This window comes from Bufo gargarizans, chromosome 4 (genome assembly GCF_014858855.1).
Source record: "Bufo gargarizans isolate SCDJY-AF-19 chromosome 4, ASM1485885v1, whole genome shotgun sequence".
In the NCBI taxonomy this organism is placed as follows: Eukaryota; Metazoa; Chordata; class Amphibia; order Anura; family Bufonidae; genus Bufo; species Bufo gargarizans.
In genome coordinates, this window is record NC_058083.1 from 217,300,687 (window position 1) to 217,327,041 (window position 26,355).

General features: G+C 41.5%; 1 protein-coding gene across 1 annotated transcript; it reads right to left on the reverse strand.

Annotated features, from left to right (window-relative positions):
- Positions 1-6,463: 6,463 nt before the first annotated feature.
- Positions 6,464-22,785, reverse strand: CHRD (chordin). The gene is made up of 23 exons (XM_044289981.1): positions 22,329-22,785; positions 20,957-21,060; positions 19,544-19,670; positions 19,218-19,358; positions 18,673-18,790; positions 17,602-17,698; positions 17,379-17,520; positions 17,114-17,251; positions 16,038-16,114; positions 15,679-15,826; positions 14,060-14,166; positions 13,851-13,967; positions 13,606-13,762; positions 11,640-11,881; positions 11,266-11,379; positions 10,969-11,175; positions 10,048-10,141; positions 8,749-8,799; positions 8,566-8,663; positions 8,384-8,486; positions 7,965-8,119; positions 7,796-7,889; positions 6,464-7,578 (listed from the first exon to the last, which is right to left on the reverse strand). The coding sequence occupies exons 1-23, from the start codon at positions 22,453-22,455 to the stop codon at positions 7,514-7,516; spliced, it is 2,823 nt and encodes a 940-aa protein (XP_044145916.1). The 5' UTR covers positions 22,456-22,785; the 3' UTR covers positions 6,464-7,513.
- Between the last annotated feature and the right edge of the window lie 3,570 nt (positions 22,786-26,355).

Below are 26,355 nucleotides of genomic sequence, written 5' to 3' on the forward strand. Positions count from 1 at the left end.
CTCAGTGAAAACACCTTAAATAATAGTCCTAAATCTGGAACAGAGCTTTTCCAGACAGGACTGGCTTCTTGGGCATGCTGGCCAGAATGGCAAGCTGTATGCTTGCTTTCTTACACACTGACAGGCGTATCGTTGACATCGCAGTGTGGTGATTACTGAATAGCCATGCTTTTAGACCCTCATTATGAAAGCAAAATGGAGGAATGTTTTCCTCCCTCCAAAAGGGAGGCCAAATTAATTTATTATCAGGAAACACTGTGTACGCAACATGCCACAGCTTTTGGCGAGCAGACGCCTGCCGCCAGCGTATCTGAAAGAGAGGCTCTTCTCTGCAAAGTTACACACCTGCCGCTGCCACAAGCAGCAGAAGCTGTAGCAGCAGCAGCAGCAGCAGCACCAGGTTCAGTCTCCTCAACAAGATGTAGCAGTTTTTTCAAATGCCAAGCCTAGCTACACTCTGGTCTATCTCCAGCGCATATCCTGTTCCCTAACACCATGGAATTCTGGGCAAACAGACTAGAACAGTGATGCCCAACCTACATCCCGCGGGTCAAATGCGGCCCGCGCAGTGATCTGGACTTTATCAGCGCAGGGCGCTCTGCGAACAGCACAGGCAGCAAAGCGATGCTGTCTGTGCCTGCAATCTCCCTGCCCAGCCCGGCCTCCTAGCTAATTTATTCACTGCACTTGCCTTCTTGAAATTGAAGAGAAGCACTGTAATCTCGCACAGGCGCACTGACAGAGGCATTGAAGTGCGCATGCACCGTCTTCCTGGCCTCTGCGAGATTACGGCGCTTCTCTTCAATTTCACAGAGGCAAGTGCAGTGAATAAATTAGCTAGGAAGCGGCTGTGGGTGGGGGGGGATATCTGTGGATGACACTGAGGGGGGATAACTGTGGATGACACTGAGGGGGGTGTATCTGTGGATGACACTGAGGGGGGTGTATCTGTGGATGACACTGGGGGGGGGTGTATCTGTGGATGACACTGAGGGGGGGGTGTATCTGTGGATGACACTGAGGGGGGATATCTGTGGATGACACTGAGGGGGGGAGATCTGTGGATGACACTGAGGGGGGGATATCTGTGGATGACACTGGAGGGGTATATCTGTGGATGACACTGAGGGGGGATATCTGTGGATGACACTGGGGGGGTATATCTGTGGATGACACTGAGGGGGGATATCTGTGGATGACACTGAGGGGGGTTATCTGTGGATGACACTGGGGGGTTATCTGTGGATGACACTGAGGGGGGGTTATCTGTGGATGACACTGAGGGGGGGGGGGGGATCTGTGGATGACACTGAGGGGGGGGGGGGGATCTGTGGATCACACTGAAGGGGATCTGGGGAGGGGTGTGGGGATGTTGGGGTGGGAGCTCTGGAAGGGGTGGGAGGTCCAATAGGTATGTGGGGGTGGGAGATCCGGGAGGGGGGGCCCATACATTTTTTTTGCTATGGGGCCCAGTCATTTCTAGTTACGCCCCTGATTGGTAAGATTGGGTGGGCACTGGAGCGATAGAGCGCCCTGCTGTAGGAGAAGCCGGCGGGAGATGAAAGGAAGAGGGGCCAGCTCCTGGTGGTGTTGGGAACACGGCGCAAGCATGGCGGTGGAGGATCTGACTGAAGCCTAAAGACCAGACATCAAAGTAGACCTGCAGAAGAAGGTGACAGCGCAGTATGTGATGTATACATATGTGTAATGTATGTAGTGCAGTGTGTGATCATCACATACTGCACTACATACATTACACACATGTATACATCACATGCCCCCTCACAGTAATAATGCAAAGATATGTGCCCTCTTCACAGAAGTAATGCTCACACATGCCCCCTCATAGTAGTTATGTCCAGATATGTGCCCCCTCACTGTAATAATGCCAAGATATGTGCCCTCTTCACAGTAGTAATGCTCACTCGTGCCCCCTCACAGTAGTTATGCCTTTATATGTGCCCTCTTCACAGTAGATATGCCCAGATATGTGCCCTCCTCACAGTAGTTATACCCTGATATGTGCCCCCTCACAGTAGTTATGCCCAGATATGTGCCCCCTCACAGTAATAATGCCAAGATATGTGCCCTCTTCACAGATGTAATGCTCGCACATGCCCCTTCACAGTAGTTATGCCCAGATATGTGCCCCCTCACAGTAGTTATGCCCAGATATGTGCCCTCTTCACAGTAGTTATGCCCTGATATGTGCCCTCCTCACAGTAGTTATGCCCTGATATGTGCCCCCTCACAGTAGTTATGCCCTTATATGTGCCCCCCTCACAGTAGTTATGCCCAGATATGTGCCCACTCACAGTAGTTATGCCCTGATATGTGCCCCCTCACAGTAGTTATGCCCAGATATGTGCCCCCTCACAGTAGTTAGGCCAGATATGTGCCCTCCTCACAGTAGTAATGCTCACACGTGCCCCCTCACAGCGTTTGCATTTCTTTCTGGCAAAGCTACCTGGTTCCGGCCCGCGAAATTTATACCAAGTCTAGTGCGGCCCTCAGACGAAAAATGGTTGTGCACCACTGGACTAGAACATTGGCCTGAACTGGTCAATTATGCTCTTTGTTCTTTCTTGCCCAGCCTACAGTATCCACAAGTGTCCAAAATGTCACTTTTGACAAAATGAACAAAGCCTGGATTCCGGAGGATTTTCACACTGCTGTGGCTAAGGCCAATGAATAGATCTGGCCTTGCTGGTGCCCAATCTTGCCACTGTTGCTGTCTGCCTGCCTGCCTATACAATAACGTCATACCACAGGAGATCTTCTCCCCACAATACTCCCAATAACAGCAGGAAAATCAGAGAGACCTCCAGAAATTAGAGGTGTGGGAATTTTAAAACATAACTTTTACTGATAGTCGTTAAAAATATTTCAACGCCAAAAAGACATACAACAATTGTAGAACACTCAGGTGCCCTATAGTGATAAGGGCAGCTACCCTGCCTCGCATGTATGATACATTGGAGAACTCCTATCTTCCGCTCGGCGGTACACTGATCACGCACCAGAGCTGGCACTGATGGCAACCTAGGGGCCTTTGTACGATCCACATCTGAAGCAACTATCCATTGCGTCTGGATTGGTGAGATTGTTAAATTTTTTCTTCCCCTAGGTTGTATCTTTTTGTCCAAACCTGCCTGGTGATGTATTTAGTAGTATTGCAGCCAAAATTGGCGCACTGAACACAAGTGTTCTATAATTGTTGTATGTCTTTTTGGTGTTGAAATATTTTTAACGACTATCAGTAAAAGTTATGTTTTATTTTAGTTCTGTACGGCTGCTGTTGCCATCATGCCACTGCCACCATTGTGCCACTGCTGCTGTCTGCCTGCCTGCCAACATGTACCATATGGCTGCTGCTGCCACCCCCCCCCCCACAGCATTTACTCCTCGCTGCTGATTCCCTTCTGCTATCACTATTAACGCTATGCATCTGCCGCTACTACTACCACTACTACTACTACCCATAGACAGCCGATCGACTGCCTTGTATGTTCCATGCTATGCTGCTTCTCCCGCTCATATTGCAGCCACGTGCCTCTAATAACCTACCCTTTCCACCTCAACAATGCTGCTTCTCCCAATTAAAAGGGATAATTTTTCTAGGCTCGTTCAAGCCACTTTTTATTCTGACAATTAATACTTGTGTGGTTCATATGGGCAGGTATTCTGACCCTGCCAAGGCATACATTTTGGACGCTTGGTCCCCCAGCAAACCACATTTTTTTTTATAGTCCCATAACACTGTGTACGTTTAAACATCATCTGCCCCTGATAAGGGACAATTTTGGGAAGCTTTGGAATATGAAAAAGTATAACACATGCAACAGCGCGGTGTGTTTTTAAACATGCTCTTCGTTAACGCTGTCAAACATGCGTTTTTCCATAGCTATGTATGTCAGTGTCACTCTGACATGAGTTACTATTGCTGTCATTGCGTTCAAGAGCTTAGTGACGTGGGAGGGGGAGAGAAAAAGCAAAAACAAATAAAAAAATTAATGAAAAGCGACAATATGTTTTCCTAGGAGACTAGAGGGTGTTATATTCCAATGTCCAGGAAAAAGGTTCACTTATCTCTAATATAAATTTATACTGCCATACAGTGCACAAAGCATACTGCCCATACAGTCATCGCATTATACTTCTTTATTGTGCCCAAATTATGTTTTCTTACTGTATGTAAGTAATGTTGACATTACAGTGTGGCTAAATAATAGTACCGTCATACTAACAAAAACAGAATTCAAAATGGTTGTGGCTTAGATTTAATATTGTGCACTAAAAATTGTGCAAACTATTTGCCACATCTTTTTTAGGTAAAAAAAAATAGGTGTTATTAACTTGGACTAAACAGTCTAAAGATGCGTTAGATTTGTCATCCAGCATCAGCCACTGTGGTAAGCTTGGTGTAGGTTACAGTCTTAAGGCTGTATTACAGATACGGAAGACAATTGTCGGGAGGGAAGCAATAGCCTGCTTGCTAGCGGAGGAGACTGCTGTTATTACATGCAGCGATCCCCTCCATAGCATGGCCCAGTGCTGTATAGTGGTTTGCCGGCGGCAGATTGTTATTAGGCACCATGATCTGCTGCCTGCAAACGATAATTTTTTAACGTGTCAAAAGACTTGGATTGTCGATGATCGTCATCTGACAACTGGCGACAGTATTACACTGCCAGATGATTGCTAACAAGCGTTCATGCGAACGCTCATTAGCAACTATCTGCTGGAAAATCGGGCAGTGTAGTACAGGCATTACTTTTATTCAATATTAGTAAATCAACCCCATTATGTGAACATTTACAATGGTTGATTTGTATGAAAATGAGACCTGAAAGAATGTGCAAACTATCATAAAATCTTCCTTATGTCACATACCAGTAATATAGTACTAAAGATCATTCAAAGCAGCTGTACAAACTAGATTCAGGAAAGGCAGAACAAGGGATATAATTTATGATGCGCACTGGAAAATTGTGAAAAAAGAAAGCCAAGGAATACAAGAAGGGTATCAACATGCTTTTGACTTTAGCATAGCCTTTAACTGTGCTGATCTTGTATAATAAGACATTTCCTCAGTATAATAAGGAGTTTCTTCACAAATAGACGTACAGTACGCGAGGAACCTCTACACTAATCCAGGGGCTACAGTCAATATAAAAATGGCAAAATACACTGGTACCAGAGTAGCAAAAATATAGGGTTATGGTGTTATAAAAATGTAAGAAGCAGAATTAAACATGAGTGTTCAGTTAGTAAAATGTTATTAGAACTTGAAAGATGCATAATGTTAAGACTGATGGTTAAAGAGGACCTGTCACCACAAAATGCAATACAATCTGCAGGCAGCATGTTATAGAGCAGGAGGAGCTAAGCAGATTGATACATAGTTTTGTGTAAGAAGACTTGGTAAAACTTTTAATTTATACATTTACCGTATTTTTTCTCTTTATAAAACACACCTGATTATAAGACGTACCTAGGTTTTAGAGGAGGAATATCCCCAAAAATATTTTTCATCAGACTTCAGTTCAGACCCTCCCAATCTTTATCAGACCCTTTAAACTTTATCAGATTTCAGATCAGACCCCCCCAATCAGACCACAAATCTTTATTAGGGTACTTTCACACTTGCGGCAGAGGAATCGGGCAGGCAGTTTCCAATTCCTATGTGTTCCGGATTTTTGGCCAGAGATAAAACTGTAGCATACTGCGGTATTATCTCCATCCTGAAAAGTCAAAATGACTGAACTTAAGACATCCGGATGCATCCTGAACGGATTGCTCTCCATTCAAAATGCATGGGGATATGCCTGATCTAGGACGGAACTCTATGCCAGAAAAGAAAAACGCTAGTGCGAAAGTACCCTTAGACTTCAGATCAGACCCCCAATCTGTATCAGACCCCCCAATCAGTCCACCAAAACTTCATCAGACCCCAAATCTTTATTGGACCTCAGATCAGACCCCCAATCTGTATCAGACCCAGATCAGAATCCCCATTCAGACCCCAATCCTCTGGTTTCTGGTTGTGAATGGACTGTCTGACAGAGAGACTGTCTGCCATGCCAAAAGTATAAGAGGAAGTTGAAGAGCCAGGACAAAGTAGAAAACAAGGAGTGAATTAAAAAATAAAATGATATCCAGAAAACCATCCATACATTTTTATAAAAAAAATATATTGAATATTTAGTATAGGTTGTACTAAAAAATGATGTGTCCCTTTAAACTATGGAGTAATATGACTGATTCACTATAGACAATGTGTCACCGGCAGCAGCTTGCTTTTTCTGACACTATGGGGGGAATTTTTAATCATTGTATATTAGTAGATACAATTTGAACAAAGCTGCATGTTCCTGTATAATCCTGGAATACCTCTTTAAATATTTTCTGATCCTCCTTTAGGCTTTCACTATACTTAAAAAGAAGCCCATAAATAGATGGAAAATTTTCAGCAGTTTATTTCAGTTTAATAAATACATTCAACATTAATAATTAAATTGCACAGTGGATGCATCCACCAAAAGCACTATAAATAATACACATTCCTCAAAAGAGTTTGTGGGGGAAAAACAGAACTGAGATGTGTGTGTATGTTCATACATTCCCCATATATACCCACACTATACATGTACATATAGTTTATCCATCATTTATACTGTAATCTTTGTCACACATCCTTTCATCGAGGTTTGCAAAATATTTCATTTCTCTGGAACTATGCCTATTGAACATTGCAGGCTCTATTCTGAACATCTCCCAAACGCGTGTGCTGCTTCCAGGCTCATATTTGGACCTGACCTGCTTAGGTGTTGGAAGTGGTAGAATACAGATTTGCTTATTTGCAACACATAAGCAGATTGGTAAAAGGATGACCATCACGGTGTCATATATTATCAGGCACCACAAATAAACATCCTATGTCCTCAGGGCGATAAGCGTAACACAATATGGGGGTTATGAAGTCCTCTAGTTTTGAAGTTATTATAACCATTACTTGCCTGGGGCAACCTTGGTTAAAGTTATAACATTACAGAGTCCCGCAGTTGTCTCCAACTTAAATTGTCAAAGTTTTTGGCATCAGAGAGTCTTGTTGAATCCCACAAAGTCTGCAGTTGTCTTGAGATGATTACCAGATGATTTCACACAGTTCTGTACAAGTCTTTGACGAAGATTGCCAAAGCATAAATCTCATCTGCCATGAAGTAGTCTTGGCACATAATGGCAAGTTATCTCACAGATTCCATCTAGATGCCATGACGCAGTAGCCAGGGAGACATCTCGAAGCCTGGCAATTGTCTTGAGGCTTACCAGAGGGATATAAGTCCTGTATATACATACATTCTCTGTAAAGGTTGGGTAGGTATGGCATCATAGATCACTGCAGTTACTTTAAATTGCTTTGCAAAGTTGAGTATCAAAGTCCAGCCGTTTATATACAACTTTTTTGTGGGGGTTTTCTCATCCAACTCTCAACAGTATTCTTCTGAAATATCTAGTAGCCCCATGTGCTTATAGGATCTTCAGTTTTCACTTTTTCTTTTTCCTCCACATTGTCACCTGTATAAGAAACATGGTGAATTATTTCTTTTATTTGATCTGATCAATGCAGTTGAAGAATGGCATCATATAATGGATGAGCTGTATCCAAAATGGTCGCTATGGGCAAAACCTACACTTTGTAATTGCACTAGCTGTAATAAACCTCCCCAATGCCTGTACTAATAAAAGTTATGCAATTTACAACACTGGTGATTGCAGTGCTAAAAAGACTCACCTAGGCATTCACTGCAGCAAATGTTGTCGGGATTTCCACTACATTCAGGATCAGTGCATTTCCATTTCTGTTGTTTGCATTTAACCTCTCCATCCTATGAAGATAAATGCAAGTTTAGATCTAGCTTTTTATAACTTCTGGTCAACGGTCTAGTATTTCACCCACTTACCAGGCAAACGCAGGTGACACATTTCACCACACCAATTGTTGGCACTGTAGGATTCCACTTTTCATTGTTTGAATAACGTTGACCCATAACTACGCAATGTCGGGGTTCATCAGATAGCATTCGGTCTGCCAACTCCAAGGGGTTTTTCTCTTCCACTGGATTAAAGAGAACAGTAATTTATTGTCATATATTCAGAATATATATACGTACATTGGTGATCTGAAGAGAACAATTAAGCAATCTTCTAAACAAAAGTATCATAACTCTTGATGTAAAAGATGAAATTTATAGAAGGGCTTAAAATGCATTTCATAGGATACACCCAATTCTATATTACAGGTATCCTTCCTGTAATTTCTGTACTTGTAATTGTAGTTTGCAAGAGATTTTACTATACTAATAAACACCTATGCTATTACCTGGGCATTTCTTGCAGCAGTCCATTGGGTTGGCACGGATAGGATTGGCACAAGTCAAACGTGGACAAGTTTCTCTCACACAATGCAAGTCCTGTGAGGAACTCTGTATAAAGAATCAGATAGGTCAGTGATGCTGTGACTGAGACTAGGGAGAAGTGAGGGAGAATATTACAAAATCTCACCTTGCATGAACACGTTGCACATAACACAAGGCCAAAAGGTTCAACCACAGGATGCCAACGTGTGCCAGCTGCCCTCCATACACCATTAAAGTAACAACCTGCAAGTGAGTAATTTTTTTATGGTGTGAATAGGTCATGCAGAAAAGATATATGATAGATAGAAAAAAAAAAAGAAAGACTCACCTTCATTTTGTGGTCTTCCGGTTTTTTTCACTTCTTTGTTTTCTTTTTTCTCTGTAAAAAAAATAAAAATGACAATTGAGAAAATGTTGATGTATGTGCAAATAAACTGTGATGTAAAGGGAACAACTTTTCCTAAAAGAGTACAAGCCCTTTAAGACTTAAAGGGATTGTCCCACAAAACACATCCTGCATTTTCTATTTCTTGTCTCTGTCCACCTCTTTGAGGGGGGACGCACATGCTCAGTTTCATTCTTCAACTGCCACAACCATATCTTCTGTTAGTGGGTGTGCCAGTTACAGGGAGAGAGCTGCAACAGAAAGGACATTCCCCCGAGTTGCCTTGAACTAAATCTAGCAGAGCAAATGGAGCAATGAATGTGAAGAGTTCTCTATCCATGTGAGGAACAGGACTGGTTCTAGTTTTGTTCGAAAGATATTTTCATGTACTATATGATTTCTGATTTTCAGTTTTTACATGAATAAAAAAGGTCTAGTGGAAGGTTCAAAGTACAGGATGGCAACACTGTAAGCTAAGAAACTAGATATTTAATCAATCAAAAACAATTTCAGCCCCTTTAGTTTGCAAGCCAAAATATTGCATAGGTGAATAAAGATCCAGTTTATTCACTACATTTGAGGTGCTCATCTACCTCTATATGTGGTCTGAACTGCTGTACCTAGATTCATTTAATTTCACACTTTATTATACAGTAATTGTTATTGCTCTATTATACACTTATGTGTTTTAAATTCTATAAGACACCCATCATCTTGTAAATATCGAATATCTAAAAAGCCCCTTTACACAGAACAATTTGGCAGGCGATTGTCGAGAAGTAAGCGTTCCTTCCTGACAATTGTCTACTGGTCAGTGAAGGAGACACCTGCAGTGGTCTCCTCCACAGTATAGGGAGGAGCGATTGATAATGCCATTGCTTGTCCCCATACAGAATCATTTTTTTTTGTTTGGACGGCATGATCTGCTGCTGGCAAACAATGATTTTGGTGTCTTCGATCCTTAGATATACTGACATTGAGGCTTCCATAGGAATACATAGAGAAACTGGCTTCCTGTCCACACAAAAGATGCTGTTCTATTTGTAAAGTGAGAGTGCTGATCACATGGCATAGCTCAGGAGCAGAAGGGAGGGGATAACGCACAAATACAGTCACTGGTAAGAAAATTAAGTTCACTACAGATTACATCATATTATATACCATTCTAAAAGGTCATAGAATACAATTTTTGGTTTGAGTGAGTGCTTTTTTAAGTAATGTCAGATTAAGCTCATCATTTACCTTCACACACTGGACAGCACTGATCAGGCAACTGAATGGGCGTTGTGCAGTTTACAGGTTGACAGACAATGGGGTCACAGATAACTGTGCGCTTCTGAAATATAGGAGGCAAAAGACTGTTAATAACACTATGTCAAGTCATAGGAAATTAGAGTACCGACAAAGTAATGCAAGCTAGATGTTGCGTTAAGCTTAATAGCACTGAAGTACAGTACCTAAATACGAGTTAAAGTTATTGTTAGCTTGTGCAATTGAGAAAACCCAACTGGGGATGGTCCCACACATATTGAGACATGGCAAATATTCTGTATGTGTATTAATGTATGCCAGATGTATCTGATGACCTGAGTGATTGGGCTTTCACAGTTTAAGACAGAAACACAAAGCTGTTACAGATCACACGGCTCATTACTAATAACAATATGCAATGAAAGGAGACACTGAGTTACCTTTCAAAACAAGACACAGATTCACCCATAAATTTATGAAAGGAAAATGAATACGTATGGCAGTACATTTTTATTCACCGTAGCTGTGCTGGAGTTTCTCCAGTATTGCTGAGGTCCAGTGGTAAACTTGGGTGGATGAATATATAGCAACATGGACCTTACAGCCAGATGTGTGCCTTGGAATCCCTATTGTGGTTCACACCATGTTCGGCGTGTACATCAGGTATATCATGTAATGTACCCATTTTGCATACATTTGACAGGTGTCCTTCAGGAACCTGTCTTTTTATTCTGCACTGAGTAGGCATACTACCACATATAACTTCTGAATAAAGTTGGCTGAATAAAGCAGCATAAAAAAAGATGTATAGCACAACAGTAATAAAATTACTAAAACTATATTTATATTCACAATGCAACACACATACTTATGTCATACCAGATCCTATACACGGTACTATACAATCCTCACCTGACAGCTGCAGACAGAGCACTTCTTGTCATAGTCAGGGGCCCATCGACTTCCATGAGCCCTGATTTTTCCTTCAAAATAGCAGGACCTAGGATCATTCCGGAGATCTTCAGGGTTTTGAATGTTTCGCTTCTCACTTAACTCCCGCTCAGTGCCCTCAGGAGACTGTGACACACCTCCTGATTCACAAGTGTTTGGGATATGCACCTTTCAGAAAAAAAATAAAGGTAAGTATTAAACAATGTCTATTATTTATTAACATTTCTATTCCGTGTATTAACAGCATTAGATACTCACTGGACCCCGAATCTCTCCACGTGGGTTCAGTTTTGTGCTGACTTGAATGAAAGCTGTTCCGTCGTTCAGGTGTCTAAACAGCTGAAGATCCAGGTCCTTAACGCTACCCTGAGCCTATAAAGAGTAGACGTTGGAATAAGTTCTTTCATATTTGGCTATTTAAACACTTTCCTGACATTCATTCTTGTTGTGAGTTTCAATTCTACTTCTAAGATGTTTTAATATAGGTAAAAAGTTCAAAATGCAGAACATGTTATTTAGATCACAATTTACACAATGGCTTGCGGAAAACATGACTATTTTTGCCTTTACAATTAAAAATTCACAAATGGTTAACGATTGTCATGGCAGAACTTGAACCTCTATAATCTTACCTCTGAACCATAGAAACCTTTCAGAAGCCTTTTGTGTCCATTGGAGCTCTCACTGACTTCACCCAGTTCAGCAAATCCATGTAAGTGAGCATTTAGCGCTGCATCCTCCGCACGTCCCAGGCCAGTCACTACAATCTGATAGTGCAGGTGACAATGCTCATCTAGAGATACCCACGCGTGGCCAGCTGATCCTGTCTTGAGAGGTGGTGACACAAACTGACCAGCCAGAGGTATTGGAAGCTCTGAGGTAGCAAAAAAAAGACACAATAAATTAATATTTTTCTAAATGAACACAGATGGAATAATAATTCTCATTAACGGACATGTAAAGGGTTACATGGGGCAGATTCCTTGTCATGATCCATCTCCCTATGTGAAGAACAGAGAATATGACATGTGTGCAAGTAGAGAGGCTGGAAAAAGCTGCCGAAAATGAAGTACTTGTAAAGCTACTTTCACACTAGCACTTTTTGCGGATCCGCCATGGATCTGAAAAAACGCTTCCGTTACAATAATGCAACTGCATTCATTTGTCATGAACGGATACAGTTGTATTATGTCTTCTATAGCCAAGACGTATCCGTTTTGAACACCATTGAAAGTCAATGGGGGACAGATCCGTTTTCTAGTGTGCCAGATTGTGTCAGAGAAAAGAGATCCGTCCCCATTGACTTACATTGTGTGTCAGGACGGATTTGTTTGGCTCAGCTTCGTCAGACGGACATCAAAACACTGCAAGCAGAGTTTTGGTGTCCGCCTCTAGAGCGGAATGGAGACTGAACGGAGGCAAACTGTCGCATTCTGAGCGGATCCTTATCCATTCAGAATGCATTAGGGCAAAACTGATTCATTTTGGACCGCTTGGGTAGAGTCCTGAACGGATCTCACAAACGGAAAGCCAGTGTGAAAGTAGCCTTAGGGAAGATGAAGAGTAAAAGAACACTACTGAGAGAAAAATCACAAGAAAAAAAATAAGTATTATCGGATAATTGCTAACAAGCGTTCGTAGGAATCATAGATAGACAGATTTTTCTAGATTTGCATCTTTAGCCATTTTATTTGATCATTATGTATTTATATAAGCCCATTTGTGTTCCACACATTCTCCCTTTATATATTCCTATATTTACTTTAATAGTGCTCTTATATGGTACTGGCATGTTGTCTATATGTGGCGAGGTCTTGAAGTATATCCAGTAAATGATACTCAGTTTGCGGCTGTCAGGTAGTTTGTGTTGGGGGCAGGGAGTTAGGTACCACAGCCCATTTCCCCTTCCTGAGCCTGATGAGCTCTGTGTGGAGACACAGGGTTACCACCTGGCTCCCTGATGGCTAGCTCCGAGATCTCTGCCTGTGGTTTGGGTTTTTGACCCGTCTTTATCCCTTATATTCTGCCTAACATAGTGTTTGGTGCCCTCTAGTGAGATATAGCGAAGTTGCTCTTAGTTCTTGAGAGACAGATGCTGTAATAAGCTGTGCAGGTGCTGTCCCATTCTCTAAACGGAAAGGCATCATTTTTCTTTTGGGAAAAAGAAAAAGGGGGCACATGACCTGACTATATCATCAGTGTCTAGCTTGATGGAGACGCTGGGCATAGGCGCAATGCTTTTGTGTTTCTCTATGGAATCCCTAGTATAGTGAGCCTTGTATATCTATTCAATTTAATTGAATAGTATAATTTTAGTAAATTTATTTATATCGCTATGTGGTATGTTTCATTAATTAGAGATAAGGTGTCATTATGATGAATTGGGTTTTAATTTCACACTATGTTTGGTGTGCTGCCTCGTTTTCGATTTTATATTTTGGAGACATTAAACCACATTCTCTGGAGGAATTTTCCCCCACAATGTTTTTTTTTGTGCTGCTTCCTTTTTTTTTTTTTTAGATAGATAAATAGATAAATGGATGGATGGACAGACTGACCAACTGACAGATAGATAGATAAACTGATTTTTTAACTCACCTTCGTGCCTGGCCCACAAGCCACTATACATCAAAGGTGTAATCTGCCCTCTCAGCTCGCCTTCTGGGAATTCCTCTGTGGCTATGTTAAAAAATAGCTCACTCAGAAGCAGCATGTGCAGCTCCCTGGCATTGGCACCTGTCCAGAAGCCCCAAGCCTGATTTATAGGAAAATAAAAAAAACTTGATTATAGTTTACATTTTCTAAATGCATTTAATCATACAACTTCCAGGACTTGCTCTTACCTTTCCATTATGGTAGTCCTTTGTCAGATCATGCAGAATGTTTCTCCTAATCTTCCTTCGAGGTTTAGTCTCTAAGGTCACTGCTGTCACTGCACTCATAATGCCAGCAACTTGAAGCTGTGAAAAGACAAGATGAGCATCACTTGTAAACCAGAGACCGTACTGTAAGTCATTATATATATAATATATATTTATCTATACAGGCCTACCTGATACTCCAGTGTTCCATTTTCGTGCAGTGTGATGGTTGCTGAGCCCACTGATCCTGCCTTTGTAGGGTTCAAAGCGTCCCCCCCAGACAATACACTCTGCAGTGCTATGGTAGAAGAGGTACATGTGTTAGGGTACATGTGTTAGTGTCTAAAGGTAACATTAAGAAACAATGTAAATATGAAAATAAATAAAAAGACACAGAGATAATTCATGTGTCTTTTGGTGGCCCTGGTCGAGAAAGGATTCTGTATAAACAAAGAGGATCCTATCTAAAGTGGTGCAAACTGTGGGAAGATTGGGACATGGGTAATTAATTAATTTGGAATTGTCCCTTTTTTTTTTTTCTCCTGCAAGGTGGGGGGGGGGGGGGGGCGGGTTGGGGATGATCTTATTAGTCCGGTTTTTCTGTATGTACTGCAATTGGTGAAGGATGTGAAGTTGCATCTGAATATTGGAGTATCTCTAGGAACGCTGGAGGACGGCGGGACTCTCAGGCACTGAACAATGGCTAAAGTTTTTGCTAGATCAGGGCACTGTGCGTTTTACGGGCGGGGACCTGGGGCTTGGGACTCTGGGCGGCCTGGTGACCGGGTGCGCCCCGAAATGCGGCTCTCTCTGTTCGATATGTGGTTGGACTGCAGGCAGCGATACAATACATGCTGTATGGGTGCAATTAGGGGACAGTGCCGGCTTTTGGTGGTGTTTCTGTCCACATTTCTTTTAAACGCCGGTGAGTGTTGAGCGATACTTGATTTGAGTCCCCTCGCACCTGAGATACTGGTGTGATTGTATGCGAGGTATGGTTGAGTTGGGCACGAATTTTCAATCTTAACTATATGGGGATGAGGCAGTAAAATATGCTGTGGTTTTCTGTTTCTTTTTTTTTCTCTCCACTGTGATAGAAGACTGCTGGACCCCCCCAGGTTGCTCCAAGAAATGCCTGCGGTTAAAGATCGCTTTAAGCCCGCTATGTATGGTTAATGTGAGCACCAGGTGAATGGATCTAAGATTGTTAATCCTGCCGTTTTCTGTACCCATATTCGGGAAAGGACGCGTGGAGCGCGTGCTCGCTCCCTGATGGCCGCCCGGACCGTGGGTCCCCGACCTCTGCCCTTTTTTAGATATTGACATGTTAAGTTAGATGCTTTGTGTGTCTGCGAGTCCCGCTTCCCTCTTAGCAAGTGAGATCTCCATTTGATTTGTTTTATTTCCATAAGTATGGTTATTTGTATGTAATTGGTACTAATTATGCTTATAAATCAGAAATTTACGGACTTTAGGATTTATAATACTACTAAGGTTATATGGATATTTATTTTTTGTATCACAAATAAAATAAAATAAATAAAAAAATAAAAATAAAAATTAAATTAAATTTTCCGAGGAAAAAATGGCAAGCTGGGCTCCAAACCCCCCAAAAGTAACTATGGTGAGCGCCAAACTTTGTGAGCGTTTGGTGCCAGTCTCCTGGTGTACATTTGGTTTTATATTTGGGAACATTTAAGAAAAAATGCAATTTCACATCTCCAATTCAGTAAAACCTAACATCTTTCAAGCATATTTACCTGCAATTTAACATTTTGGCATAACAAATTAAGTGAAGCACTTTACTTACTGTCACATGACTTTCTGACAGTGATAGGACCTGAAATACGTTGTCCATGTCTTCCCTCTGTCTGTACCGCAATCTTCAAATGTCCCTGGGCAAGCCATTGCATTTCACGGCTGGAGAGATCTGATAAAACCTCAGCAAAGTCTGGTTCCTAGAATGGGCGATGCAAACATTAATTCAAGAACAGAGATTTAACAATCATGCACACCCAGCATTACACTTTCACTACAAGAATGATCCACTGTACTGAGTAGTTGATATTATGAAACATAAAATGTGTTATATATATGTGTCTTATATACATATGGAAAAGTTTAACTTATTTTATGCATCGTCATTCATAGATACTGCATATGACTTACCTGTGCTGTAATATTAGCATAGATCTCTCGGATAACATGATCCTGGTGAATGATTTCCACAGTTATTGGAATCCTTTCTGAAATTGAAAAGAACAATCCCATTACATTCTCACTTTAAAAGTCAATCACTCCTTTTTCCATTAATTGTTTAATAATATGATGATCAGTCCTATGGAAAGTATCATTATATAATTTACTCCATCATACTATATATGATTTACTGTACAGCTTTATATTTCAGAAGCTCAGGCTATAGCACTAAAAGTATTCAAGATCTAATGCTGGAGAATGCTTTGCGCCCAGTACTTAAAAAGGACCTGTCACCACGAAATGCAGAGCAATCTGCAGGCAGCATGTTATGGAGCAGGAGGAACTGAGCTATCTATGTATACACACTTACACAGAGAATACTATCAATCTCTGATATCACCTCCCCTGTGTACAACTATCAGCGACTGACAGCTATCTGTATACACACTTACACAGAGAATACTATTAATCACTGATAACACTTCTCCCATGTACAACTATCAGTGACTGACAACAATCTATGTATACACACTTACACAGAAAATACTATAAATCACTGATATCACCTCCCCTGTATACAACTATCAGTGACTGACAGCTATCTATGTATATATACTTACACAGAGAATTCTATCAATCACTGATAACACTTCTCCCATGTACAACTATCAGTGACTGACAACAATCTATGTATACACACTTACACAGAAAATACTATAAATCACTGATATCACCTTCCCTGTATACAACTATCAGTGACTGACAGCTATCTATGTATACACACTTACATAGAGAATGTTATAAATCACTGATATCACCGTACAATGAAGTCAGAAATTGCAGAGATTTAGATGTATAAATTATAAGTTTCAAGTCTCCCCCCCAAAAAAAATATAAAAAATAATATATATATATATATATATATATATTGTGGTCACCGATCCTCTTTAATACATCTGTCCCTTGCCAAATAACATTTTAACTCCTCTTTCAACATCCAGTTATTCCAGTACATTAGAAGTTGTGCTGCTTTCTGAAGTTCTCACCTCGATCTCCTCCTTGCATTCCTCTGAGCATAAGGATGAAGTGCAGATTGTCATCCACATCACTAAGTGTCAGCATAGCAAGTCCTCGTTCAGTTGCTTCCTCTGAGGATTCCGGTGTTAGGAGGGCACTAAATGACTCTGTTAGAAATAAGTCACATTAATTTACACTACCTATTATTACTTTTCAGGACACAGTATTAGTCCATTCCAGCTTTTTTAACCTGTATTTCAGTTTTTCCTATAACAGTGCATAATGGTTAAATACCTGAAAAAAAGGCTTTGTGGCGAACAATCTTTCCAGAAATTTCAGGTTCAGAAAGTGACGTTGTCACCAAGGAAATATGTATGTGTCCCAAACGCAAAAGATGGAGAGAATTGCGAGGAATTGACCTCCATATACCACAGATCTGGTTAAAAAAAATACTTGTTACTAATAGTGAAGCAAGATGAGTGCCGAAAATGAAATGAAGAATATGTTCTTTGCTTACTGTGTCACTTTCGGGATTTCCTACTCTGTGTACAGGATGCTCAAACAGCACATTACCATCAGCATCTGAGAAGCGAACTCGGGAAAGACTATCCATCCTTAAAAATGAAGAAATAACAAAAAGTGAGCTAACCAAAGTAATGAGATTCTTCATCTAAATAGTTTTTATCTGGTTAATAACATCCCTTGATAATGAGGAATGAGATGGAATATCAGCAAAATCTTCTCTTTTCTACTCTCAGCACAGATCTAGATTTGAACTACCGTATGCAATGCCTGACAGCCTGGGTGCTAAGGACACACTGCCTAAAAACCACAGTCTGAGTAATCAGGCAGCATATCCCTAGCAACCAGTCTCATATCAAGCAGGCAATATTATACTATGGCTTCATCTTTTACAGTCACGTTAGCCATATCTTTGTATAAATAAAGGTGGAAAAATGTCTTACTAACAAGTTGGTCCATGTGATAACTGACAACTTAGGGTATTTTCACACTAGCTTTTTTCTTTTCCGCCATAGAGTTCTGTCCTAGGGGCTCTATACTGGAAAAGAACTGATCAGGCATTCTGAATAGAGAATAATCCGTTCAGGATGCATCAGGATGTCTTCAGTTCAGTCATTTTGACTGATCAGGCAAAAGATAAAACTGTAGCATGCTACGGTTTTATCTCCGGCCATAAAAACAGAAAACTTGCCTGAATGCCAGACCCGGCATTTTTTCCCATAGAAATGTATTAGTGCCAGATCCGGCAATCATAATACCGGAATGCCAGATCCGTCCTTCCGGTCTGCCCATGCGTAGACCGAAAAAAAAGATGAAAGCAGTAAATGCCGGATCCGTTTTGCTGGATGACACCGGAAAGACGGATCCGGCATTTCAATTCATTTTTCTGACTGATCAGGCATTTTTAAGACTGATCATGATCCTGATCAGTCTTACTAATGCCATCAGTTGGCATACGTTTTGCCAGATTCCGACGCAAGTGTGAAAGTATCCTTTGCCATTCATATTCTTGTATATATGCCATGTAAAAATATAAGAACATGTAAGGTGACTACACAGAACCTACCCTTTGCAGGTGATGGAGAAGAGTAAATTGGAACGCTGCAAATTAAATTTAGCCTTAGCAAGACCACTGTTAACTGGAGGCCACACACGAGTGGAAGCAGTCAAAAATGCCACGTACTCTGTCAAAATAAACATAACATGAATACAACACAACCCGTGATAGCTGACTACAACTGAAGTAATAGCATAGTGTTGTAGAACTGGATAACTAAAGAAGGATATCTGCCAAAATTACAAATAAAGTGTATAAATATTAAAATGTAAAAATGTATATATATAAAAAAAAAAAAGAAAACACTATAATACAATATGAAAACCTCGGAATGACAATGGTTTGCTTTAAAAAAGCACTGAAAGAGTTAATATTGGGGATCAGACCTCTGCTCACAAACCATTTTGCACAATTGGCTCCTGTCCCTCGGCCACACTCCATTTCTTAATAAGCTAAAGCTGTATTAAATATCTATTCAGCAACACTTTGGTGACTATTCATTTCATATGAAAACCATGAGCTTGTTCCTTTATGAGTATCTTTGCAGTTATTACCTTGGCGGCTGTCCTCCACGCCTACATCGTCAGAGCTGAGGTAGGAGCGATCATTATAAAGATCATCATCTTTTTCTGGGAAATACTCAAACTCGTCGAAAATAAATTCCGTTTTTTTCAGAGGAGAATGGGGAGGATGAGCTGCATTAAAAAAAAAAGGAAAATAAAGTTAACACTGAAAAGAGGATTGCATAAGTTGGCAAGAAAAATACTAGTTAATAGTTCGGGAGAAACACATAGAGAAAAACTGTAATGAAGGAGACTATAACAGAATGATATAGGTAAAAGAGCACAAAGTGATAGGTTCACGTGTTTACAAGTCTTACTTTTGGGGCAAACCCGACAGCACTGTCCAGGGACTTCAATGGGATTGGCACAGCTGGGTGGAGGGCAATGACTCTTAATGCTTTTACAACTGATCTTCCCAGATTGCTTTCCCCAACGGTTTCGTTGCTTTAAATAAAAAAATACAAATAAAATGACAGTGAGTTACAATTGTATCATCCAGAAACAAAGTTAGTATGGAGTGAGATAGTGGCGTAACTAGAAATGACTGGGCCCCACAGCAAACTTTTGAACGGGGCCCCCTTCCAGCTACTTCTTCGTAACCACCTCCTCCTGTGCAACCCCCACTGCTGTGGCTAGTCAAGTTCTTGTTCCCGGACCAGGCCCGGCAGCCTTTTCCATCCATTTCTCACACGTACATACTATATGTCACTGTATATAATGTCATTGTATAATACTGCTGAGGGAGCCCTGACAATAAAATCTTTTCTTCCGCCTCCTGGGTGGGCCCCTTCTGAGTTCGGGCCCTGTAGCTGCTGCTTCCAATATAGCTACGCTCCTGAAGTGAGACTAAAAGGGTGCCACATGAAAGAAGGTGATGTGGATCTTGCCCTGGAGCAGGTCCTTGTTAAAGGCTTTCTGGCATGGGATCTTTAACCAGTGTATAAGGGGCTACATCTTCCTATTATCACTGACTAATTGCCACAAGCTAAGCCTTCCAATATACAACACAAAGACTTCCTCTTCACACAATGCTGCTCCTACTGTCCTACTAATTCATTTTATATCTACTAATTAGCAATCGGTCACTGCATAGCGCGGCCTCTCTTTACTACTTTCTGAATGGCCTGACTTTTTCTAGGCTAATGGCTACTTATTGTTTGTTCCTACACCTACTTCTAGCTACATACATATATACTCGTATTCCATCTTTCACCTGCCGATTAAGGCTACTTTCACACCTGCGTTCGGTGCGGATCCGTCTTGTATCTGCACAGACGGATCCGCACCGATAATGCAAACACTTGTATCCGTTCAGAATGGATCTGTTTGCGTTATTCATTCTAAAAAAGAGTCCTGACTTACATTGAAAGTCAATGGGGGACGGATCCGTTTTAAATTGCACCATATTGTGTCAGTGAAAACGGATCCGTCCCCATTGACTCACATTGTAAGTCAGGACTGATCCGTTTGGCTCCGCATCGTCAGGCGGGCACCAAAATGCTGCAAGCAGCGTTTTAGTGACTGCCTTTAAAAGCGGAACGGAGACCAAACGCAGCCAAACTGATGCATTCTGAACAGATCCTTATCCATTCAGAATGCATTGGGGCTAAACTGATCCGTTTTGGGCCGCTTGTGAGATCCCTGAACGGATCTCACAGGCGGACCCAGAAACGCCAGTGTGAAAGTAGACTAATCGTGAGGGATATCTCCCCATCAAACCTTTTCCTTACCGCTTCACAACGGCACAGTACACAGTAGGCTACTCCGAATGGTTTCCCCAGGTCTGGATGCCACGTATCTTCAAGTGAGTACATTTTATGACCAAGAAAACAACCTAAATGAATAAAATACATGAAGAAGTAAATACAATAATGTTCCATAGCAGAAGTATGGCTGTTGCACACATTATATTGAAGATCACAAACAGTTCAATAGACTAAGTAGCTTGCTTCCTCTCCCTTCTGGAATATATTATTCTATGAGGTTGGCTGCTCTGTATGCACTGATTCCTGGCAGAGGTTGCATGTGCTTGAGAAGAATATACCGGAGCCAGGCGCTGCCTCTGAGGGTCCATGGCTAAGCAGAAAACAAAATGTTGCTCCAACTGCAACCCACAAATAACTTAAACTAACCCCTGCCTAGCCATGTAGAACCACAGACAAGTTCCTAGCTAATATTACGAGCAAACAGCTAGAAGGCATGAATGGCCAAAACTTCCAGTAACGTCCAGTAAACCTGATCAAGCCACCAAAATATGCTTGGCAGACATTTCCAGGAACATGGGACTTGTAGCTGTAGGAATAGATTCTGAAAGTTCCCTAAAGCAAGGAGGTTCTGAGCAGACTCCACAATATCTGGAGGTCTAAATGTCCGAAGCTGAGCATGAAGGACGCGCAGGAGAACCTGCCGTTTATGACAATCCTACAATTCTGTGAATTGGGCGCTGCCTGTAGTTTTATTGCACTGCAAGATTGGGAGAAATTTTAAGGGGAAAATGTGACACAAAGTGCAGAACCCCGAATATCCAACTGGGACATGACTGTATGAAGCTCTGGCAGCTGAAGAGCTCTGTGTAATGGGGCTGAGTTACATAAACATCCCCTCATAGCAACTACTAAGCAATGCTTTTTGCTGACTATGACTGTGACAGAAGCTTCCCTGCTGCAGTATAGGCTAATAGTATGAGAAGGGCAGCACTCCACCACAGCTCAGGGGCCACATGCACTACAATTCCCACACAGCTGAATCAGTGTGTTTGGGGCTGTCTGGTTTGTGCATATATGTTTGCGGTAATCTAACCTGCAGTCCTATGTAAAAACACATCTAAAACATTGTGATACGATATTCGGCTGTTCCGAATATCATATCACAATGTGTTAGATGTGTTTTTACATAGGACTGCAGGTTAGATTACCGCAAACATATATGCTCAAACTAGACAGCCCCAAAGAGATAACACACTGATTCTGCAAATGACAAACTTAGCTCTGCTGCATGTGGGAGTAAACTATGTCTCTCCTGTGCTATACATCATGTTAGTATCTCAACGCTCCAACATCACTACATATACAGTACACGAGAGGGACTTATAGTGACACTCACCAATTTGAGACTTGGATGGCAGAAGATCCTGCTCAGGTTTGATGGGCAGAAGAATTTTGCGCCGTGAAGCATCAGCACCCAGTATCCACAGATTTAGTAGAAGTAGAAGTTGGGCATATACCTCCATGATACCCTGCTACAGTCAGTGTAGATGCCCTACAGTAGGATTCCAGTACCCAGTACTCTCCCTGTTCCGTGTTGTTCAGGCGCCAATGTGTGCAAATGCCTTCTCCTTGTGTCCAGCTCTACTGGTCACTCTCCCTGTATCAGGTCACTGTCCAGAGGACACGGTTCAGTCCAGTCACCAAGGTATCTTCTGATAGCTGAGAGGGTCAAGAGCTGGATTTATAGGGGAAGGCACTGCTAGCAAACAAAGCCCCCCACCCGCCCCGGCCCCCTTTGCAATCTTGCTGAAGTATATTGCACTCTGTGAGTTGATGAGTCGCTCAGCAGGGTCTCAGCCTGAGGAAAGTGTCTGTTAACAACATTGAATAGCCCAGCGGGGACTCCAGGCTCCCCCCTAAGCCGACACACTCAGACACAGCATCCTGACTCAGCCTGGACCCACCCAGGAGAGAGGGAAGAGGATGAGCATAGAGAGGAGAGAGGGATACACAGAGACAGGGAGAGCAAGTACACACACTGGGGAGACCACAAGTATGGGGAGACACCCAGCAAGGAGAAGGACACTATGGAATGACTGGGATACATTATATGTACTACTTCTCTGGAGTAAACTAGTGGTTATTGGTCCATATTAATACTATGTATAGCAACAAAATATCCCGCAGCACTGAGTATCACTCACATCAGGACGACGTGTCCAAATTTGTTTTTTGTTACAAAAAAGTTAGGGTTCGGTTCACTCCCACCATACAGAAATACCGCAAGGTCAGGACTAGATCACCAGAGGTTAATTTGATGAATCCAAGATTCTAGTACAAAATTTGGGCCCATGAGGTTCAACATAAAACACCTCCATCTGAATTTGAGTTCAGAGCAGATAATTTACAATTTTAGCATTAGTTCAGAAATAACGTATCAGTCCTTACTGGCGACATAACCTGAGAGTGCAGTGAAAATAGGCATGTGTATATATGGTGGGCGAGCGCTCATATGAGAGCGCAATATAACAATTAGGCCTCGTTCACATTTTTGTGGCAGTTTTACATCCGTGAAAAATCCGTCCATGTTTCATGTGACCTCCGTGTTTCATCCTTTTTTCCACGGACACTGCTCAGCTACCATCTAATACCAGTGGACAGTGAAACACTGACAGAACACGGATGTCATCTGTATTGTGTCAGTGATTTCTTTATGGACCCATAGACTTCAACGAGCATGTTTGGTCCGCATCTCGGACTAAAGTGATGCATGTTTCCTTATTTTTTACACTAACCCAATGTCTGTGGAAAATCACTGATGTGTGAACAAACACATTAAAATCAGTGGGTACATGTGCTGTCCATGTAAAACGCAAGGTCTTATAGTGTATGGAAAAATGTGAACAAGGTCTTATAGTGTATGGGAAAAATAAAGCAGTATCATACACCAGCATGTATTAAATACACTCTGATACTTGCTACTATATATCCTATTTTCTAACTTAAAGGAGTTTTCCACAAGTGTCTGGTTACTGTTGGTCCAACCTCAGCGATCAGAAGAAGCAGTACTGCGCATTTGTGTGATCACCGCTGCATCAACTTCTATGGGACTGTTGCAGATTGAGACGAACACTATCTCTGTCAGTCCCTTAACTGTGACGGGAAGAGTGGTCGCACTCCACCGCTAAATTCACATAAGGTCTCTGAGAGCAATGCAACCCATCCTTCAGACCTTCAGCAATGAGATACTTATACCCTACCATGTGTTTTTAACTCCTTGAGCCATTAGGCAATTACGAGTATGCCTTTGACCCTTCACATCTCATTTATAAAGATATCTTATGGACCATGATGTACACATATGAGGTCCTTATAACTCTTCAGTGGAGTCAGTGGTTTGCAAACTTTTGTAAGCACTGATAAGGATTTGTCATCACATCATCTGCTTAATTCCAACGGGGAGCATGGGCCAATGGTTTGCTGCTATCACCAATCCAGTGGATAGGTAATAGTATGTTACTACTGGAATACCCCTTTAAGCCACTTTTTAAGATCATCACTTTCATGCACAACCCCCATTGTGTTGATCCTTTTACTACCTTTGCAGAACTAGCAATAAATAACTACACAACCTTTCCCCATATCTTCTGTCATATCTTCCGAACTGGTTTCCGTATTTCTCATCTACTTTCAAATATTTTGTTTCCTACTTAGAATTGCTATCAACATAACGCATGCATTATCTCCTATAACTAGAAGCAGTAAAACATTAAGAAACCGCATGATGCCCAGATTAGGTGATAAATCATTTGGTAGCAAGACAGCATGACTTTTATATCGTTACAAACATATGGAAGTGTTTGAATAAAGGATTAGTGCTGTGGCGGTGGCAGACTTGTCTGGAAGTTACATGTCTTAGAGAAGTGTAGATTTGCAGCAGTCACTTCCGGGTAGAGAAGACGCAGTTTGCATGTGAAACACTTTTAACTATGCTATATTATATACCGTACATTCCAATAACGCCCTGTCCGCTTGATCAAGATTTGAAGACTGGGTTTAGACTGGCCAACCAGAGTTCCAGAGGATCCTCGGGTGGGCCCGGGCTCTGATGCCATAATGCACCCCAAATATCCAAGTGAGAAAAAAAAAACATCTGGTTGCCTTTGGAGACAATCACATGCCATTAGGCTCTATTTCTTTGATTAACAACCTATTATACCTTATTGATAAGCCTCAAGTTCTCTGGTGGGCCTCAGGAAGCCCAATCCAATACTGTTTGCAGAAGAAAATCCACCATGAAGAGTCTGTGAAATCTGCATGCAGATTCATACGTGGCTTTGTGGAATCCATGGGAAGTATGAGCATGTCGCACATTATAAATAGATTTTACAGAATTTCTTTGGGATTTAGGAGTTAAATCCTCATATACATTGTATCTGAACAGTATCCACAACATGTGAACATTTCCCTAAGCTAGAATTGTACTTAAAGGGGGCTTCCCATCTTAGAGATGTATTACATAGATACATTACATTACTTTCCGATATTTAGTGGTATTACCTCTGGGGACTTAGTCTATTCTGCCAGTTTAGGCAGCTAGTGGTAGCCATATCCAGATACAGATGGAGTAGGGAAGTGGTAATGTACAAGCTTGCTTGGCTTTTTCTAGAACACTCATAAAAATGAATGGAGACAGTCATGTACATTCAGAGGCCTTTATTAATGCAGGATGCACCTGGGCATGGCCATTGCCTGACAATAGTTGGGTCCCCCATCTTTAAAACATTTATGGCGTATCCTGTGCATATGCCATAGGAGACCATAATGAGCTATTCCCTTTTAACTATCTATTGTGCTTAGCTGATATATAGAATTCCCCTCTTTATAGAAAGTTTTGTTGCTTTGTATATATAAAAAATTTGCAAGATGATGTTCAGATTCCAGCTTCACTCCATATTTTTCACTCCATATTAACTTTTCTTGATTTAGAGAATCAATACGTTAACTGGAGTGGCTTTTCCTTTTCCCTACCTGTCCCCCCCCCCCCCCCCCCCTTTGTGTTTTGTCGGTTGCCTTGTCCTTTGTCCTGGGTGCTTGTATTGGACCATTGATAATGAATAGGGGATTCGGACTGCTACATACACTGCTCTTGTACTCTTCCCCATCTCAGTGGCCCTTTGAGTGCCCCTACACGGGCTTTGATGTATCATTCTGGGATCTTTTTTCTGTATTATTGAAAATATGTGCATTTGTACTATTAAAAATCGACAGTATAAAAAAAATATATGGAGTGGACACATCTCATAAACCTGGTAGCCTTTGCACCTAGAAATTGGTGTTTAACTTTATGGGGTCTTTTTTGTTTAACTAGGAATTCTGAAATTCTAAAATGTACTGTATTTTAGTAAAGAAGATATAAGCCA

Coding starts and splice junctions, on each gene's coding strand:
- CHRD (XM_044289981.1), bottom strand. CDS start 22,455: ATGGAGGTATATGCCCAACTTCTACTTCTACTAAATCTGTGGATACTG. Junction 19,671..20,956: donor TACTGTGCCGTTGTGAAGCG/GTAAGGAAAAGG, acceptor TTTTATTTAAAG/CAACGAAACCGTTGGGGAAA. Junction 16,115..17,113: donor AATGCAAGGAGGAGATCGAG/GTGAGAACTTCA, acceptor TTTCAATTTCAG/AAAGGATTCCAATAACTGTG.